At 38.6% G+C, this 20,906-nt stretch overlaps 1 protein-coding gene across 4 annotated transcripts in view; it reads left to right on the top strand.

Annotated features, from left to right (window-relative positions):
* The window catches only part of UST (uronyl 2-sulfotransferase), a 180,124-nt gene that overhangs the window by 55,455 nt on the left and 103,763 nt on the right, over nt 1-20,906 (top strand). For all 4 annotated transcript variants that reach the window (XR_012659679.1, XM_075087975.1, XM_075087976.1 and 1 more), the window contains exon 2: nt 15,031-15,074. Coding sequence is in view for 3 of the 4 variants with exons in the window: in XM_075087975.1 (XP_074944076.1) it covers nt 15,031-15,074 (44 nt within the window). In the remaining variant the exon portion in view is untranslated. The remainder of the gene's footprint in view (nt 1-15,030; nt 15,075-20,906) is intronic.

Genomic DNA, 20,906 nt, shown 5'->3' with positions numbered 1-20,906 from the left:
CATGAACTAAAATGACAGCATATTTCAGGGTTTCTTAGGAGCCAAATGCAATGCTTGTTTACATCCCAAAGAAAGAGTAGAAAGTGTACGACTGTGTAAAGTCCTGGACTTAAATAAATGAATAATGAACTCTTAGTGATGTTGGAAACCTGATGTTTCTTAATTAATTGTGAAGTTACTGAGTGCTGGTCCCTACATGAGCATGTCAGAAGGCTGTATCTTCTTTCCAAAGAGGTGCTAATCTGAAGGCTCAATCCTGCGAGCGTTGCTGGTGTAGAACTTATTTCATCAGTTGCTCTCATGGCGTTGCAGTAACTACTGTACTAAAGTAGCTCTTCACAGGGCCTTTAGATCAGTTAACTTCTATAATGGCTCTTACAAAATATGTCAAACAATGTTTGAGATTTGAAGATCACTCTGAAGAAAAAATTTCTGTTACAGATGTTTGAGGTGACACCGTTTTGTCTTTAAGGAAGGATTGCAAGGAAGGGAGAACAGCCTGGCATGGGAGTAGGAGTGGCTCTGGGCCCAGCAGAGTCATTTGAAGCACTCTATTGACTGTGCCTTGGCTGTGAACTTACATTTCAGCCTGAGCAAATATACTGGTGTCTTCTGAAATATGAATATCGGTAATTTAAGTGCTGCAGAATTTTGTCAAGGCTCCTACCCCAGTTTTACCTCCTTAAGGTCCCATTTTCAGTTCCTAATTTTCAATAGTTTGGGCTGTTTTCTTTTCAGTGCCAAAAGTCTGTCTCAGGGTGATGATTTGTTATTATTTTTCTTAACTATTTTTTTTAATTTGAGTGAAAAATAATGTAGTATGTTTGACAGGGTAGCTAGGGGAATTACATTGTTTCTTAGAGCTTGGCAAAAATAATTTCTGGAAGGCTCTTGATTGGTAAATAATGTAATACAGTGGAAACTGCTGTGGGAAATGAGAAGAAAACGGTGGAGACCTCTGAAATGGCTTGTGTGAAGTTACAGTGGAAAGAGGAGGTATTTTCACAGCTGTATTTTGTTTGGAGTTAGGGGAGCTGAGGAGCTGACGCTCTGCCTGACCATAGCATGAGAGCTGCTGATAGCGGATGCACAAGGATGTCAAGACTTGGAACAAAATGATTTGTGGTAGGAAGCCTGAGATGAATTTTGAGGGCTAGAGAGGAAAGTAATGCCTCAAAAGTCCTGACACATGTCCCAAAGCCTAGAGTGTTGTCAGGCCAAAGACACTGAAGCCTTGAGCAATCCACTACAACTGTTGGCGAAATGTTATCTTGCTGTCATAGCAGGGTAGCAAATTGAGCGTGCCTGCTGCTGTGGCAGTGCAGCTCAGTCAGATGCGCTCCTTTAAAGTGTGAAGGCTGCATTCAGACTGAAACAAATTTGGTGTTGGCATTACGCTGATTTTTGGGTGCTTGAAATAAAACCCCTTTCTTGCAAGAGTCGATTTGAAGGAGAAGTCGGTATTCATCAGAAAGCACTCTCTGTCTTTTTAGAGGGCAGGACAATCCACAGAAGTGTTAAACTCTCCATGAGTAACTAATACCAGTACTGCAGGTACCATCCACATGCTTGTCGCTCTGTCTCGCCTGATGATTTTTACACTGCACACCACTGTTTCTATGTCTGGAGAGCCTAGGTTCCTTAATTTTTAGGTACCTGGCTTCTAAAATATCTGAAAATGGCTTCTTTCAAGATGCAAGGTATCCAATCTGTTAGATGGCTTTAAAACATCAGCATTAAAAAAAAGGCAAAACCTGTGAGCAGTAACACTTCAATAAGTGGAATGAGACTTGATTTTGTTTCTGTGGTGGTTGGGTAAACACATCTCGATTATACATCTCCTGAGTAAAGACTGCCAGTCCTGCTAAACGGGGCTCACTTACGAGAAGTGAGTTTTGCAATATGTTGCTGACTGGGGAACTCAGTAACTTAACTTTAGAACTACTGTACTTAGAGAACCTCTGCTGTAAAGGGACAGAAATCCAACGTAGAGAAAGACAAAGCCATAAGAACATTAATCATTTGAGATGTGGACGAACTTGCCTTGTAAGAATGTTTTTACTTAAGAAAACATGGCACATAAGAGTAAACTGAGCTATAACCATATATGCTAGTATTTAAGCTTCTAATACACAGAAAACCACAACTCTATAAAATATGTAATAGGGGAGAAGACACTTCTTATGTATTAAATTTGTATAAGATGAATTCTTATTCTTCTTGCTTTCTCAGCTATAAGAAAAATGAGAAGAACCCATGTTTAGTTGTTAATCATGAACTTTCCATAAACTCATGCTAACAACTGTTGCTGTTGGCAGTTGGATAATAAAATGAAACAGTAGCCTGGCTTAGCTCTAGAGGATCTTCAAGCTTTCCCTTATGTAAAGCAATAAATAATTCTCTAGATTAGATTTCTCTAGGTAGATTTCTCTATCAGTATTGGTGACCAAATGGCATCTTTCTGAGAAATACAGAATCTAATATAGAATAAAGGAGGAAGAATTGCATTTTTCATGTATCCAAATCTTATTTTCAGTGTGCTGTAATTTCTTTACTCTGTATCTCAGCCAAGCTCAATGGAGATTTGTAGAAAGAAAATACTGTAACTGAAATGACCCTGTGAAATGTTGTAAAATTACACCACTATGCCTCCTATATGATTAGAATGAAAAGCCTATTCTCACCTTTCAGCAAAAGTTTAAAAGTATTGCCATAAAGCTCTGGCATTAAAAAAAAAAAAGTGTTTTTACTCTTACAAAGACGGGTGAAAGGCATGTCCTAAAAACAATACACCGCCTAATAATACAATGCAATAATACATCTAAGTTATACTGTCCTGTAGTATGTACCAATATGAATACCTTTGTTGTAACTTTTTTAAACAACTGATTTAATATTGGTTAGGAGTCTCCCAACCATTCAAGCAAAGCAGAGATTGTTGCTGATTATAGTTATATGTAAATACAGTAAAAAAAAAAATAAAATCTCTTAACGCATGTGTATGCTGAGAAGCTGAATTTAGATAATGCCTACTATATTGTGACAGTCTACACGGCACAGATGTTTTTCATATATTTTAAGATGTCTCTTGTAAGAAGCACAGTCTGCAGGAGGGCTGGTGAGCAGCAGTTAGAGATCTATTAAACTGCCACATCTTAGTGGTGACATCCTGATGTGGTTCTCCAAGCTAAATAAAACACAGGAAAATTATATAAAAAGGAAGAGCACGCCTAGGTAATTGTTACCAGTAGTGAATGTTTGCATCTCAGGGTTCATAAGTGCAGTCAAAGCACCCAAGAGCAGTCCTAAATAAACACACAGTTATCAAAATGAGTCAAAATGCATTTTAGGCCTTCTTAGTACCTTCATCAAGCTGAACTCCTTACCAGTTAGTTTAGTAGTGTATATATAGAGAACATGAGAGAAATAATGCAAACTTGAAGACTTCTGCTGAGGTTGATGAAACCTGGGCTGCTTTTGTGGCTGTACGACACCGCATCCAGTGTACTTACCTTTTTAACATAAAGATGTTAATGTAGAACCTGTCATGGCTGACATTTTTGAGACACTATTTTCGTCACTGGAGGGCTTGAAGCTACAAGAATAATTAGTCACTACATCTGAAAACTTTTCATGTGGCTGTTGTCTTCCAAGTGTTTTCACTCAAAGTTTTGAAAATCAAAAGCATACTAAATACTTGATAATTGATAGCCAAATCTTTGCTTTTTACAGTTTGGGAAAAGACATTAGTACATATTTATGTTTACTGCTGGATAAATTTGAGTCGATGAAAGTCATGAAGGTTGTGTTGTCTCTTTCATACAGGTAAGCCTTGTATATGCATCGTGGGTCTTAGGCTTCAGTAGTAGGGACGGCATCAAATTTTGAAGAGCAAAAGTTTTTATAGCAATGCATTCAATAATTTTTTCATAGAACATCCTACAGAATGTATATGAATCAATCTAACAAATCATGCACTGGTACAAAAATGGGTATGAATCCTGTTTAAGATCATGAGAAATGACAGGAACAGTAATGTTTCTAGAAATCATGATGTTTGTGCTGGGCACTTGCAGTGCTTTGTAAAAGAAGAAGAAAATTCTTTCAGAAACGTTCAATTTTAAGTTATCTATTCCATGTACTAAAATGATTCTTTTCTTAGTAAAGGCTGAAATCTGAAGTAGAAGGTATGTATTGCAAGGGGTTGGAATTACAGGAATGGGGTTAATCCTGTCCTTTTACAGTTGCAGGAGATGAAAGGGTGCTGAAATGGAAAGGCAGGTATAAGCCAAGTCCAGTGCTCTATGGTTGCTAAATCTTGCCTTTTATTTTTAAACATGCAATTTCTATATAAATGTTCCTAAAATACAAAACACTTGGTCTGAGAAGTCTTTTTGTCACTCAAATGCATCTGTTTGAGACATGGGTAGAAAGGAGTTAAAATGTCTTCATGAAGAGAAGCCAGTAGCTGGATAGTGTGAAAATGGAGCAGTTTGGCCAAAGCATGCATAGTAATGGAAAATATTTGTATTAAATCATATTGAAGTCTAGAAAAACGACATGAAGCTTTAGTATTTGTTGTAATAGAGATTAATAAAACTTTATACTAATGTGTCATAAAGAAGAAATAGCTCATTTAGGTACAGTATGTTCCTTATCTGACCTAATTATATATTCTGTTTTTCAGTTATAGGCTTGTAACAGACCTTGGCAAGAAATGCTACTTCCAGTTTTGTGCCTGTTAAGCCTTTTGAGGATGGGAAGCTTATAATGGTTAAACAGTTCCTAGGTTTTGGTATAGGTTTGGGTTCTTTGTGTTTGGTTTTTTTTTTTTTTTTTTGTTTGGTTGTTTTTGTGTTGTTGGGTTTGTTTTTTTAATCTTCAGAGAAGAAAATGCAAAGATAGTCACTTCGTACATAGAGTGCTCTTGCTTTTTCAAGAGGTATATAAGTATAGGGAAGAGTTTTACAGTGATTCGCTCATGGCACAAAGATATGGTAGAGTGGAGGAAAAGGAGACAGTCTTGTAAAAAGCTTCGGTTTTTTTTTATTTTCAGTTGTACTTTTTGAGATCAGATAGAAAGAGAACCTGAACTGTGAAGAAAGTGGAAAACCATACAGACATGCAGCTCGATCCTCCAGGCTACTTCACATGGGGGGTCCATTATCCTAAACACAGCTGTTTCTGTAAAGAAGTGTGACAAAATCATTGCAACCGTATGACTGGAGAGATGTTGTGAGAAGCACATGCAAGGAAAACTCATTTGGCTTTAGCACGATAAAAATATAAATGATTCGTTAGAGCTTTATGTGACCAATTGTCTGTGAAGCGTGTTTGTTTCTTCTTTACTAGGAAGGTGCCGCTGGGGTCAGGCCACAGTCCTAGGCAGCTTCTTGGAAATGTTACCTCCAGGGACAGGAGCTTCAAAGCCAGCTCCCAGCAAACAACCCATTCTGGATAGCATTTGCAGCATAGTACTTAATAATACTAATAATAGTAATAAACATCTTCCTTGAGTAACTGGTGACTTGCCAGCTGTGTGTTTTCCAAAATTCATTGACTTATTTTTTTCCAAGATTGTCTGTGCAGGGGGAATAGAGAGAGGTGTATCTGAAAATATCTGCATAAATGCAATGGGCAGAAATAAATCTTGCAAGTTGGGTTAAGTTTAAATAATAAAATCCTTGTTTCTGGAAAAACGTCATGCAATAGAGCAGAGCTGATGTCTGGTATTGATGTAATGGGAAACTCTTGAGACTGGTATCATCTGAGAAGGCGTCTGGTCAGATACAGATTCCCTGGAGTTTGTAGTCTGAATGGGCAGAGTGAAGTGAGACTGAGAGGCCTCGCATGTGATAGGGTCTTCACTGAAGCTTCATCATTATGTCCTTTGTGCAGCTCTCAACCCCACCTTTAAATTGTCGTCACTTTGGTAAGGAGAGCCTTGCTAGAGAGAAGGCTTATCTGTGGAGGTGCAGCCCTGTACTTCAGATATGCAGAGGGAAGCGTGTTTGGTGTGCTGCTCTCTGAGAGTATGCGCGTTGAGAGGGGAAGTGTCATGGCCCTGCCACCATCTTTTGTCCTACAGAATTTCTTCCTATGTGTCATGCACTATGCAGGGTAGAGGTAAAAAAAGTTTTCTCTGATGAAGGTAAATGGCCTGCAAATATTGTCACACCAGTCTATCACTCTGGAGGAAAAGGAGAAAGCAGAGTAACCCTAAGGCTTAAAAAGTTTCTTCATATGGCAGTCAATTAAAACAGACTTCTTGCCAAGCTGGTGAAACGAAACTGTTGCTGTACATTCAGCTGGAGTGGAAAGATCTTCCTGAAAGGTTTTCGGAGTGCTCAAAGAGATCCAAAGGAAGGGAATTGGTATTCACTTCCCATCATCTCCCCACACTCTTTTCTACAATTTCCCCTTTGTTTCCGTTCTGCTTTTATGAAGATATTGCGCTTATCCAAGCTGAAATTTTTATGCTTGTTTTTACTGAACTGCATCTTGAGTTTTCAGACCATTTCTTTACTGATTGGTATCTTTCTGTGTTCTCTGCAAAGTTTCAGCAGGTGTCAAATCCCTTCATTTGCTATTGTTATAAAATTTAATACCAGTGTTCTTTAGCAGAAGTTTTTCAAGTCATGAATGAGAATATTAAGTGATAGGACCCAGAACAACAGCCAGGGGAAGTTTGCTTGATTTAAAAAAAAAAAGATCATTAAAAATAAGTAGGAGCTGGTTTAATTTGCTTGTCAGTTCTAAAGCAGCAACACCTGGGTTGTTCCTGGCAGATGCCTGCCTCATCTGCTCTTGGCCATCTCCAGTGGTGGCCAGTCTGCATCCCCTTGACTTACTGCAACACTTTTCTGTTTCCAGTTTGAGTGTTGTTTTTGATAACTACTTTCAGAGTATTGTCTTTCAGCCAAATTTTCACTCATTCATTTTCTGTTAATTCTTAAAGGTAGTTGTTAATGCACCCTGGCACAGGCACTTTCCTAACTATACTAGCTGAATAAGTCCAGCTCACTTTCAAATGTCAGATGTTTCTAACTACTTTCGAACTTGCTTGTTTCTATGCTACACCAATCCTTTTTGTATTCAGCCATAGCAATTTGACAGAGTTTCCACTGTTCTCCTCATGTTAGCCAGTTAGAAAATGAAGTAGGAGACAAGTCTTTTTGTCATTTCAGTGGGTGGCAGTTTAGCTGTCGAACTGTGAGCTTTTTCCCAACTTGCCCCTTAAATTCTGAACAGCTTTGTTTGTAGTTGCCTAGCTTTAAGTGTTGCTTGACCACACATTGTGGGAGGAGAATTTTTCCCAAGGAGACCCCAAAAAGCATCAAGAAATGTTGGACTATGTGTATTTACAGAATGGACTCTGCATTTTTGTTAAGGGTAAATCTTGATAAGGAATTTAAGAATACAAATCATCACAAAATATGTGGCACACGTTGTGTCAGTGTCCATACCAGAAAGCAGAATTCAAGAACTGGCTGAAAAGTACTGAAAGACTGAAAAGTGAAGATGGAGGACAGATTAATGGGGCTTTGAAGTGCATTTAGTAAAGACCTACCTGGCTGCAAGGATAGCTCAGTCTTTGTTCTCATAGCAAAATGTATTCAAAGAAAATCAAAATAGTTTGACTTAATGGCACCTTATTTTTTTGGTCATTAGGTTTTCTCTGCATTCTCTTGACAGAGCGCTGCATGTCTGCTTTTCCTTTGAGTGCAGGAAAATACCTGTTGGGCCTGATTTTGTTACTTGATTTGATTCTTCCTTGCCCCCAGTAGTAATAAAACAATTTATTGACAAAACAAACAATAAAATTAAACACCTGTCTATATATTTTGAAATGTTTGTTACCTTTCTGTGTAAGATGTGTTGAAGCATGACTTAACCACACAATTCAGAGAGGATCTGTGATTTCAGAGTAGCTTTGCCTTCTGGAGTCTGCTGTCTGTGGAGGGCCATGCCTAGCGTGCACCTTCCTCTGTCATGCCCTCACCTCTCTGCAGCACATGCTGAAACCAGGAGGACAGCAGCCAGCTTCTCACCGGGGTAACTGGGCAAACAGCCTGCCACCGTCATGTGCAGAAAGGAGGACTGAACCTGCTGCAAAGATCTCCGAGAAGGGAGAGGAGTATCTTAGAGGAGCAGAAAGGGGCTGAGAACTAGCAATGCAGAGGATGAGACTTCTGTTTGTAAGTCTTTTGTGCTGGGGCCAGTATATACTGAGCTATGAAGACTTGGAACAAGATATTCAACTGTTTGATACGTGTATTGGACAGATACACAATGTGGGTACTTGTAGTAGGAAGATTATGGACTTTCTGATGTCAGAGCACCTAGGTCTGTCTTTGTGAGTTTGTAAGGTGGAAGGACTTTTCTCCTTACTTGAGAGCAGTCTTAGCCAAGAGTTTTCATTATCAAATACTCAGATTCAGTTTCATCTAGCCAATATTTCCAAACATTCATTAAAATGGGTCTTTCATCTTCAAGACTTATAGGCTGGAAAGTCTGTCCTTAGAGGGTAGAAACAAAAGCAAAAAACACCAGGAATATCACTGATAAATTAAATGTCTGCAATATTTCCATCGTACTGCTTGCTGTAGGTCACATAATTTGGATAGATGAGGTTATATGAGAACTTTGATTTTTTTTTTTTATTTGAACTAAACCACTGAAAGTTTTTAATTTCTTAGTCATGAATTATAATGATACATGTTAGTATGTTTGAATGTAACACAGTTAATGTGGATGTTTTTTTTCTGAAGGAATTGATCTCTGGAACAAGTTCACATTCTAGTTTTAAGTATGTTAAAAGGCGAAGCATGTAAATGTAAACAATATATTTGGACAAACTGATAAGTACTCAGAAAGTCAGCATTCTTTAATATTTGTTTTCATAAAGGCATTTTTCTTCACTTAGAATCTTCCTCTGATGTATATTCTGCATTGGTTTAGAACCTACCATTGTCTAAACCCTTTGTAGCTGTGTCCCAGTGGTACTTATACATATATCACATATACAGAATTACCAGCAAGCTTTCAAAAACTGTACTTATGTGTGCTAGTTTCTCTCCTAATTGTGTTAGAAGTATAAAACTGGTAGATGAACAAATCTGAAATATATCTTAATGAAGCTTCCAAGGTTCAGTTGACTGGGTAATAAGCCAAATAGGTATTTTTATCATGTTCCAGCTTCTTTGTTTCATTGCGTGCAGTGATGTAGAGTGAATTAAATGTATGGGTTTGGGGTTGGGTTTTTTTGGTATTTATGATTTAAAAATGAGGAATAACCAAATGTTTCAAAAGGCAAGAAAGGAAGCAGAAAAATCCATTTCAGAATGTTGGGGTTTTTTTAAAAAATAATGCTTACTCTACTTTTTTTTCATGGTCAAAATGAAAATTTTGACAGGATGTTAGTCTTGCACAGAGGAAACCAATTGTAGGTACAGAGCCTTTTACAGATGATGGAAGAAATTGCATTAAGTTACTTTGTATTCCAGTGCAGACCGGTCAATGGGGTTTTGCTATGTTTATCTTCTCTGCGCACTTCTGAAAAAGTTCCTTCTGTTAAAGCTGGAACGGCTCTGCTGACCTCAGCAATAGCAGGGTTTTTCTTTTAGGTTACATTTGAGCTGGGCAACATTGTTCTGCTAAGCTACTGGTTTTCAAGTTGTAGTCCCTAACCCCTTTCCTGCCTTCGGACCACAAAGTGCTCCATGACTTGATGACTAAGAACATATTATTATTTCAGACGTGTGAAAATGTATGCAATTTCTGAGGATGTCCACTGCTCCACTGGGAGGAAAGAAGATAAAGGATCGGGGTGGGGGAAGACAGAGACACTTACAAAATGCAGGAGGATGAGAATAAGCTGCAGAAACCACCCCCAGTCTATTGTTTCTGGCAGTCCTGTCTGGCCTGGGTACATGCTACCAGCCACAGGTGTCCCGTTCAAGTTAACGCTCCTACTGGTGGAGCCTCCCCAGTGTTATCTGTAGCAGGAAATTTTTTGTGGTGGAAAGCAAAGAGCGAGGAAATAGCATAGAATAAAATGATAACTGGTACTGGGGAGCCATGAGCTGATTTTGGTTGTGGGTGGCTTTCGTGTGTCTTGCTTAAATAATCTTTTTTGTCTGGAAGCAGAGCAGAACCAATCCTATTCTGATTACTGAATGGCACTCGTTTATTTTAAAAGTGCAGTTCTTAATGATTAGGGATGCTTGGTGGGGAAGTTGTCCTTCTAAGCCTTGATTTCCAGACCAGGAGACTCATCAGACAACTATTAAATTGTTCCTTCCCTCTAGACGTCAGATGATCTAGGGAATGGTATGCCAGTAAAGGTTGTATTGGCGCCTGGAATTTTGAGATGGTGACCAAGTGAAGCGAACAAAGCAGGATTTTCACAAGACACATCAAATTTGGCAGTAGCTGAATCCCAGTTCCCTTAGACTGCTGCTTGTGATTCCCACCAAGGGAAAACCCTGCTCCAGGAAAATAGTCAAAACCTCACATTTTCCATGTTGGCTTTCTCCATCTCTACTCAATTTTTTCCACATGATATCTAAATTGTTCAAATGGAGTGACCCTGTTTTGGTTGCTATCAAAGGGTCTTCAGTTCAAACATAAGCCCATTTACCACGTCTCCATGTACTTCCTGGTCATTTTTTAGAAAGGTTTTTTTTCCAGGATTGCAGTTATTCTTGTTTTCTGTGGTTCTGAACTAGACATAGTAATATTTATCCTTAATCCTGGTGCCTGACCATCATTCTCTGTATAAATTTGGCTTGTTTCAAGAAAAGCCCCACACTTCAGTGATTCCAAGAAAAAAGGAACAGAACCGCTAGGTTTCCCCAAAGATTTTGCATACAGCTGATTCACTTAACCTCAAAGATAATAAATTATGGAAAATTTGGACTGCTTCCATGTATTCACCATGTTCTGTAATACAGATGAATTTTATTTTTTTTTCCCCTGACGGAGACTGTTCAGTCAGCTCAAGCGTGCTGTTGAGCATGTTTGTGGAATGCATAATACCACTGTTTTGAGAATTGATTATTCTGTCTGACTTGTTTTTAACGCCTTAGACTTTCACGCTATTACAGGAAGGCGGAATATCTTATAAGGCAGAATACTTCATTTTTAAAGAATAAATACTCCTCTCCGTGGGGGAAAAAAAGTGTCTTGTTGGGCAACAGAGAAGAGCAATGATGTCTTTAGTAAAGCTTTATTAAAGGACTTCAGAGAAGTCATCCTAATAATTTAATGACAGATGTTGCTTTGGGGCAATAGACTAGGTTCTTGATGAGGATGGATGACCTTTATCATTTCCACCACAGAAAGCCTCTTCTCTTCTTGTGGCACTGAGTGATGTCAAACATATGCTGTCTGTGCCAGAGCATATAAAAGCCACATAATAATGTTCTCCATCGTAGATAGGCTTGTCGTGTTGATGTAGTTACAAGTAAATGCTTGAGCTTATGAACAGTGGTTTAAGTGTTTATGGTGTTCATTCCTAAGTCCCTGTTTTACTGTGGAGCTCTCCTTTTTTACTACTTTGTCGTTTCTTAGTAGACAATAGTTCATAATTGTCTTTACCTTGATATTTCTCCAGTTGTTGTAATATTTATAATACTGATTTTTTCTTTTGGATTTAAACTAAGCTAGTCTGATATGTATTCTCTGAAAAGTACCCCTATGTGTGAAAGAAGCATCCTGTCTTAAGTTCATAACATTTGTAAATATCCAACTCGTGAGTCATGCTTAATATGCTTTTCATGGCCTCTTCTTGTGTTAGAAAGTCATCATGTTTTCTGCAGAAATATTCTGACCTAGGTGCATGCTTTTCAGGATATCTCTGCGTGCATTAAGGCTCCTGTAGTGTGGCCCTGTTTTGCAAGCAGAATGGGAGCAAGCCCAGTTCTGTGCCATGATGATCAGTGAGAGCCCATGTAGACCTTCGTGGGGTTAAAGAACTGGCTGGCGTACCCCCAGAGCCTCCCTGTTCCACTCCATTGCAGCTGGATTTGTTGAGTTATTTTAATGTTGTTTTTTTTTTACTTAGGGTATGGTATGATTCATACAGCAAAAGGTTTCACTTTTATTACTGAAAACAAATACTCATTTTAAAATTGAGCCCAAAAGAATTCAGGCTGTTGAATTGATGTGGCATGCTGTGGATGCTGAGATCAGCTCTGGCTCATATGCCTGAGGAGCAGAAGTAGGAGACTGAGCAGGGGAAGGGAACTAGCTCAGCACGTGGCATCTGGGGCAGCGTAGGGGAGTGGGGAACATCTGCAACTTTCCTTCCTGTGTTCTTTATTTGTAAGCTGTTCTGACTAGGTTTCAAATCAGTACTCCTGATTTCCTTGATCACTTGTGTCTGTCTGGCAATTAGTTTCTATCGCTATTAGTTGCTTCTGGATTTCAGCAAGCAACTGCCATGAAAAAGACCTTTATAAAATGGGCCACAATGGTACTGTTGTCTTTTAAGTGGATACAGTAGTAACCAGAGTGTGCTGGGGGGGGAGGGGGTGGAAATTGAGAGCAGAAATCAAACCTACAGATGCATGTTCACAGCCAGGGATATTTGGTGAAATTTTAATCATTAAAAAATTACAAAGGAAGGAAAATGTAGTATGCATACTAAGAACATGGATTACTGATTCAGAAAGGTGGAATGGGCTGTTACTGGCTTCTTTATAATTAAGAATATATCAAAAAGGTTTCCGTAATATAGCTCAGACACTCTTGATGCCGCTCTGTAAGACACTGTACAAACTATGCCTGTAATGATCTATTTTCTCAATAGAAGGTGGTAATTTAAATCCTCTTCTACAGCAAAATGGGCCATAATACGTGACTACTAAGATATAGTTAATATATATGTAGTTAATATTCCTTGTTATTTGGATAAGCATAAACTGCCTATGTTTCGGGGAAACACAAATATATGTGACTTTTAATGTATCCTTAATATCAATTATAAAACTCAAAGTTTTGTTACTCTTTTTAACAAGTTAGTACTTTTCATACGATGTTTCTGGCAATTTTAATGTGTTAACTTGTTTAGACAACAAAAGTGCTTTTTAGCAAGCATCGTTTGTTTTAGCATGGATCAAAATGAAACGATTTTCCTGACACAATGAGAAAACCGTAAGACTTATTTTTATCAAAAACAGTGGCAGCCTTTCAGCTTGATTAGGAAGAGGAGGAAGTTGCTATGAACTACTTAGCCTGATCCTACAAGAAAGTTAAAACCTGAATGAGTGTGAAGGGAGAGGCACTAACAGAGCTTTGCCTGCTTGCCTCCCAGGTGTAACTCTGGGTTTTCCTGAAATGCTTCTTTTCAAGTCCATCTCACTGTGTATGGAATAACTACTTTATTGGAAAGCCATACCCAACTCTGTTAGCAGCCTGGGAACTGAGTTACTTCCCTGGCAATTAGGATAGTGCCAGAGGAATGGATAATAGAAATGATCCTGAATGTAGGCAATCAGCCATATTATCTATGGCATTAACATAATCAGCTACATTGTTTTGAAGGATGGGTATTTGGTAAACGTATAGAAAGATGTGTTTCTGGTATGCTTCAGAAGATGATTCATTATTTCACATGACCATTGAAAATTTACTGTTCAGGCTTTTGTAGTTGTGGAAACTCTTGCAAGATCAAGGTATGTGTGCCTGTAAAAGAATGAGTTTGGGCAATAGATGAGTTGGAAGCCTTTTGACTCAAGTCTTCATAACTTCATAACCTCTATTAGAAAAGCATATAAAAAACAGAAAGCAAAATACTTCTGCAAAGTAATCCTGACTTTTTATTGTACATGGAAGTTCATCACGCTCCCACACAAAATTCTCCTTCCTGCTTCCTGGATGAGGAAATCTCTGGTTTTTCTGGCACTCCGAAACCTGATATGACATGGTGTCCTTTTGGCCAGATGGACAGGAGAAGAGCTCTTTGGTGCTGAATTATGTTTTACTCCCACTGGCCTGTGTTGCCCCAGAGGCAGTACCTGCTGCCCATTGAACACCCCAGGAACGGAGATGCTCATGAGTGGAACATGCTTTTTACAATTGTGCTCCATGTGATGTTCGGGTATCTAGTAAGCGGTTGTAAACATGATTCTCATACTCTGTACTGATGTAAGGTTAGAGCAGAGGTATTTTTGTTGTCTTTGGTAGGAGGATGACTAAGAGGAGAGGCTGTATGGCACAAGGGGAACTTTTAGGCTTGCTGCAAGGTTTCATCTTCTGCTGGGACGTGTTGGGAAACGTCCTGATTAACCCTTCAGGAGAAGGGTTCAGGAAGGACGGTTCCAGGGAAGACAGCCTATGGGGGTGTGTTGGAGGGCATATCATATATATTAGTGTGTGTGTGTGTAACAGGTAAAAAGTCTGACATTGTTGCCTTTTTGATTGTAGCTAACTAAGAAGGGAGTACTTAAAAATTCTAGAAGCTTTTCTGCGTGGTTTTTTTTTCCTGAAGCTTTTCATCTGAATTAGAAGAGCATCATGAAAGGGCAAGCGTAATTACATCAGAATACAATTCCCATTCAATTGAGTCTGTTTGGGAACAAAAAAGTAACTTGGAGATCGGGGAAAATCCATGTTAGAAGAGAGAGAAGTGAATGCTTGTCAACTCCATCAGACCAAAATCTGATGAAGGCCTTTGATACTTTATTATTTAAGAAATCACTTTGAGGTTAACTGCTCACTTGCTTAAAATGTACAAGGATGCAGCTGATAGTTTTTGTCATGCAAATAATTGAATGCTGTGATTATTTAATTAGAGCTGCCTTGGCCCATTTAGTTTTTTGCTAAAATGACAATGTGCATCTAATCTTTTATTACAAATGTAGCCAAAACAAATTAGTTCTGTTAATTAAAAAATAATGGAGAAGGTATTTATTTTCCTTATTTGGCACCACAGAAAAAGTGGGATAGAGATACACTGGTTCCATGAATTGGCAAGTTTTGAAGTTGCAGTAGATGACTTAATCTCCATCCTTCTTCTTTTTTTAGGAAATTCCACTTATTTGGATGACCACGGACCACCCCCTCAAAAGGTGAGCTGCTGTTATTTTGCATTTGCTTTCTTCTTGGCTTTTTTTGTTTTGATTTTTAACTAATTGTATGCTTGCTTGTGTGCAAAGCAACTCTGAGTTTATATCAGCAGCACTTGGCCATTCTGACTTTCCCCCCCAGTGTTTTCAGGCATTTGTAAGCAACATGGGTTAAATCTCTGTGGTTAAACTAATGGAATTTTTGTCATTGAGTCAAGGGGAAACAGGATTTTAGTGACATTTTGTCTGTCAGCACATTTGTGCAAAAATAAGACTGCTGTTGGAGCTAATAAGGCAAGTGAAGATGGCCTTTTTGCTGGCAGCAGTTCCTAGAACACGGGCAATGCTTTCAAGCAGAGCAGTAAGATATTTAATGAATATGCGTAATGAGTCCTTTTATAGGGATAGGGTACACTGTTCCCATCACATGTGACTGTGCAGCATTGACTTTTCCCTCATCGTCATCATAGCATCTCGTGACATTTCAGGTGAGGACCAGCATTGTGATGGTTTCTTCAAGGGAAAGACGTGGAAGTGCAGGCATTTAGGGTCTCTTTTTTTGTTGTTTTACCTTGTGTTGGATTCTTCTTTAAAACGTGGTTTGGTACTATCCTGTTTCTGTCTTTCCAGACAAGAATATTATTGTAACTCAAAAACAACAACAAAAAAAAAACAAACACCCAAAACAACCACAACAAAAAAAACAGTTTTCTTGCCATGTTCTAATTTTTCCAGACTCACTTTACTTCTGTGGGTACAGTGTAGTATCTTATTGAGGTATTCAGGTAGAACTAACCGTGGTTTTGAAATCTTTATTCTGTGCAGTTGCAACACTTGAAGGTCCAGCTTTTCTGAAAGTTTCCTTTCCAAATTGTGCAGAATTCTCACTGTTACTTGTAAAAAACCAGAGCAGAAAGGGGGGTGGAGATACTGTGATTATGTATATGAACTCCTAATTCTATAGATTATATATTAATGTAGATAATATAGTCTATGGCTTTCTTTAATATTAAACTTTTCAAGTAGTATTGTTTTAACGGAACTTACATGCCTGAATGCTTTCATAAGCAAGCCCTACTGGTATTTAAGTAGAAATTTTACCTGTTTTAAGAAGTCCCCATGAAAGGGTAACTTCTAGCCAAAAAGTAGAGCCTTCTGATGAAAGGGTTGTTTTTGTCTCAGCAGTGCAGGATTCCCGCTGACCTGATGTGGGTGAACTAGAGCAGTTACCTGAAAATGTGTCTGTCTTAGTTTTGTTTTCAGACACATTATTTTTCTGGTGTCGCCCACCATGAATGGGCTGGTGCAACAGGTGAGAGTGAGTAGTTGGAGATGGGGTGGGGGTGAAGAGCCACTCTCTCTGATGATAGTCCTTGCTCATCTCTGTTCAGACTGACCATGAAATCAAAGCTTGAGCCACCAGGCCTTGAGTTTAAATGCTCAACCACATGTGTGCGTCAGCGTGGTCAAAGAGTTGGCTTTTGGTCAGCATAAGACGGGTAATGTGGAATGCGATTCAACATAGCTTAGTTATCAATGAAAACAAGCTACAATAATCTGGGTTTCTTCACCTTTTTGCTGCAAACTCTGTGTGCACGTGAGAACTGTAATTTTCAGCTGATATGTGGAAATTTGTTACTTTTAAAGTTTAGACAGCTCACTTAGAGGGATGATGTACATCTGATTATCTTCCTCTCAAAACAGATTACTCACTTTTTCTTCATACATAGTACAAAACCAAATGGCTGTAGACAGAATTGACAAAATCAACCTGTTAAGTTCATCATTACTCACTTATCTAGTACCCTCTCGTGCTCTTGAAAGATGTATTTTTGTTATTTGGGTACCATCTGCTTCTCTTCCCCAGAAGTACAACAGCTTGCATGGAGTAAAGTATTATGTTTGTCAGGTCTCCACAGTGAACACCCAGCTCAGAACACTAAAGCAATGCTATTCTGGACCTGTATTTTTCATGTTTTCATTAGCATTCAGAAATGCGTAGCTGTGCCAGTAAGGAAGAGGCTGTAATCTTTAGAGAAGAATTTTTAACCTTGAAAACTTTATTCAGATTTTGGTCCTTTTACTTCAGGAATTGTGTTACCAATGAACGCTGCTGTGGATGAGAGCTATCCTCCAATGGGCAGTAGCAGTTGGACAGATTTATCCAACCCAGACGCTTTCCTGTTTACATGACAAAAATTTCTTTTGCCTATCTAAACATGTAATTTTGGGCTCTGTTGACACAGCTTCATTCAGCTGCAGCTCAGCTGTCTGTAGCAAGGCCAGCTGATTGATTGTGTAGGTACTCTCTGATTAGCTGCTTACAGTCAGTAAAGTTTTTGTGCTTCCTCTGTAATCATCCCCACTCCTGAAAGCTTGGTGAATAGCTCAGTGGGATAACAGGCTATAGCTTTGTAAGTTACAGGTATTTTGCTTTTTGAAGTACTTGCCTGTGACTAGAAACACTGATAAAATACGGATGCACACATCTTGATCATCCCTTGGACAACATGTGGGCAAGCCTGCTTGTTCTCGGGTGGTTTTTTTTGCTTTGTTTTTCATTCTTCTAATCAAAATATGGGTGGGGATTGGTAAAAGGGGAGATAATTCCTGGTATTTGCTTAGGGTCATGTTTTGCACAGAGACATACTTGCTTTGTAAATCTCACGCATTGCATTATTGACTAAGTACAAATATTTTGCCTCCTACAGTTTAAGCTCTGAACTGTGAGCTCTGCCTATGTGAGTGAAACTAAATTCACTGTAATTGTCATTATCTTTCAGGTAGCCTCTATTCATTTGGCTAGATAACTGTCTACATTTAAATGAATAGATGGTTAAGGTCAATGAATGGTTTAATCTGACATATAAAAAGGTGTCAGAAGAAATAAATCCCGAGTCCCAGATTTTAAATATTTCGTTACAAATAGTATTTTCAGTTGTGATCCTCACAATGCATGGATGACATGATGCACCTTTCTTTAGTAGCACATGTAATGCACAGATGAAAAAGCCCTTGATCTGTTTCTTTCAATCCTGGCAGTCAGTTACCCTGGAAAGCATACCTTTGCCCTGCTGCATTCAGCTGTGGTCAGTCCTATGTGGATGTGAAGCTCTCCAACGTTTTCCTAATGCCCGCTGTATTCATCAGAGGGAATTATGGCATGCCCTGAATGAAATGAAAACATGACAGGGGGATTTGGTAGGTTTAGGAAGTAAGTTTTAGAATCAAAAGGATTCTAATTTTATGTATGTCTCTAAAAATGCTTAAAAACTAGAAATTGAGATAATGAACCTGGGGTTGAAATGACTGGTAGCTACTATCAACAGTATGTAGTTAACTGTAGTGGAAGGCCACCAACAGTTGATATGCACCAGACTGTAGCTCTTTTGGCTTTTCATCATGGCTAGGTGCCAAAACTTCCATTTGGGTTTTTTTTTTAAATATTATGTGGTTTTTCTCCCAGGGGAAGGACTGAAAATAGCACTTGTTTCTGAATAAGGAATAACATCATCATGTTTCAGGAGATCAGGGTACTGGGCTGTTGTGGATGGGGGTTTTTGTGTTTGGGTTTTGTGTTGGTTTTGGTCGGGTTTTTTGTTTGTTTGTTTTTTAATAAAGGTGACAGCAGCAATTTTCTGAGTGCAGGCAGGGAAGGAAAGCTTTGCTCACTTCTGTACATGAACATTGCTGGTGTGGTTCTGGTTTTCCCTTTAAGGGCAGTTGAGCCAGCTTTTCAAGTTTTTCCCCAGTAAAGGTTTACTTGACTGTTAAAGATTAGCAGTGGTTACCCTTGCCAGCAGTCTGAAGGTTACCATGCCAGTGGCATGAAGGTAATGTGGCTGGCCTAGGCTGGTCTTCTTTGGTCCTTAGGCACCAAAGACTTGACCAGAGATTGACTAATCCTAGATTTTCACAAGTTCTAAGACACATCTGTGTGTGCTTCTCTGCAGGTAGATGCAACCTCCAGTAACCCTAGCACACCTCTGGTCTTGCTGGTGTTAGTATGTGACAGATAAAAAGGGAATATAGTTTAGCCAAACATAACCTCCTACTCTGTCAGTAAAAATTAACTCTTCAAGTTAAAGCACTTGAATTTCCTAGTTCAAATGTCTATCTCACTACCTTCTGGGTTTTTTTTTTTTATACACATCTGATAATATCAATTTTAAGGTTTTGGTAAAGTGATCATTTGTTTATCCTTTCTCTGTAGCTTGTAGTCTAAGTGATGACTATAGATGATGCTAGCCTGTTTTTAAAAAACACTTGTGAAATTGATGTGCATTAGTGACTGATGGTGTTCAGTTGATGTATTTCATATCTGAGCATTTCAGCGAATAAAACATGTGTATTTTGTTCCAGTATTCAGGCTAGCTATTTCCTTAGCAAAAACTTCCTGAGATTTTTTTCTCTATCCAAGACAGTGAAGCTGACCTTTGAGGACGAACAATGCAATCTTTCTCAATCAATAACAACAGTAGGTCTGATAGCTTTTCCACTGAGAAGTTGGCACAAGCATCAGGATACGTCCCTCTTTTGGTGCAGCTGATATATATCTGTAAAGGAGCTGTGTGCATAGATGACAGATAAATTACATTCAGGTCATCTATTCTTTTCTTGACAGTTTTCCCATGGGGTGCCTGTCATGGACCCAATGTCTTTTGGCAGCTGTTTAGGTGTCAGCAAAGCCCTATGCTTAGCATGTGTGTGACAGTGCTTCAAAGCTTTAAGTGAATGCAAAAATGGATGTGTGTCAGGATGAGGTCAAAAAGAAAAGAAATAAAATGCAAACACAAAGTAAGTGTGATCTGCTAGTTATCGGTTTGAAGCTGGAAAGTGGATAAATATCCTTTTTACTGTTCTTGCCTAGTATTTATGTGATAATTGTTCATATTTTCCTTATGGATCAAGACTATGGGGAAAGATAGCAGAATCCTTGAGTGGTCTTTGGTATGTACCATACCCAGTCCTTGTCACCCTCCATTGCCGAGCAGATTTTTTTGTTGTTGTTTTATTTTACTTTAAATCTTACTAAAAGTTGATGGCAGCATTGCCCCGTTACACTGAGGTTTTATGTTCATCAGGTTTGTGTCAGCTTTATTTTTTCCAATTCTTTTGATAACAGTGCTAAGATAACAGCCAAGAGCTGTGCATTCTTCTCTTGCTTCTTTTTTTACAGTGGGTACTTCCTGTTTCATTTGAACTTGTGTTTTAGTTTTACCCATCTTTTTTGAGAACATGGTTTTACCCATCCATCACTCTACACTCTTAAGTGATTGATTTGTTAGGGATGAAGTGCTTGATTTTTTTTAAAAAAAAAAACAAAAACCCACCACCAGAAAACAAGCAAGATTTGTTTCCTTTTAGGTACATGATTATTAGGGATATTAAGAGCATGAATAGTAGTGTTGTGTGATTTTTGATAGAGTTGAAATTCTCTTTAGCTCTTTGAAAACAAACGGTGGATAATCTTTGAAGCAATTCATCTAGGGCAGCGCGGAAGGAGATTTCAGTGATTAAAAGCACTCTATCCTGCTTGTAGAATGAAGGGTTGTTTATGAGAGATTGTGCAATGTGAAAGTTTTCAGCTAGCAAAAACGGTGATAATTAAGAAATGCTGAAATAGAGTAAGCAACTGCCTGTGGTTACTAGACTCAATACCTTGCTGATAAAATCAAAGTATTAAGAGAGAATTCAGTAAGTGGCTTGACTACAAAGATCCCCTTTATAGTTTGAAGTACTGTTTTACTGTAAAACTGAGCTTTTGAGCCTAGTACAGTCAATAAAATACTGTGATTTTAAAAAACACAAAATATTTCTCCACTTCCCTCAGTT

This window comes from Phalacrocorax aristotelis, chromosome 3 (genome assembly GCF_949628215.1).
Source record: "Phalacrocorax aristotelis chromosome 3, bGulAri2.1, whole genome shotgun sequence".
NCBI lineage: Eukaryota > Metazoa > Chordata > Aves > Suliformes > Phalacrocoracidae > Phalacrocorax > Phalacrocorax aristotelis.
This window is presented reverse-complemented; position numbering and strand designations above follow the sequence as displayed.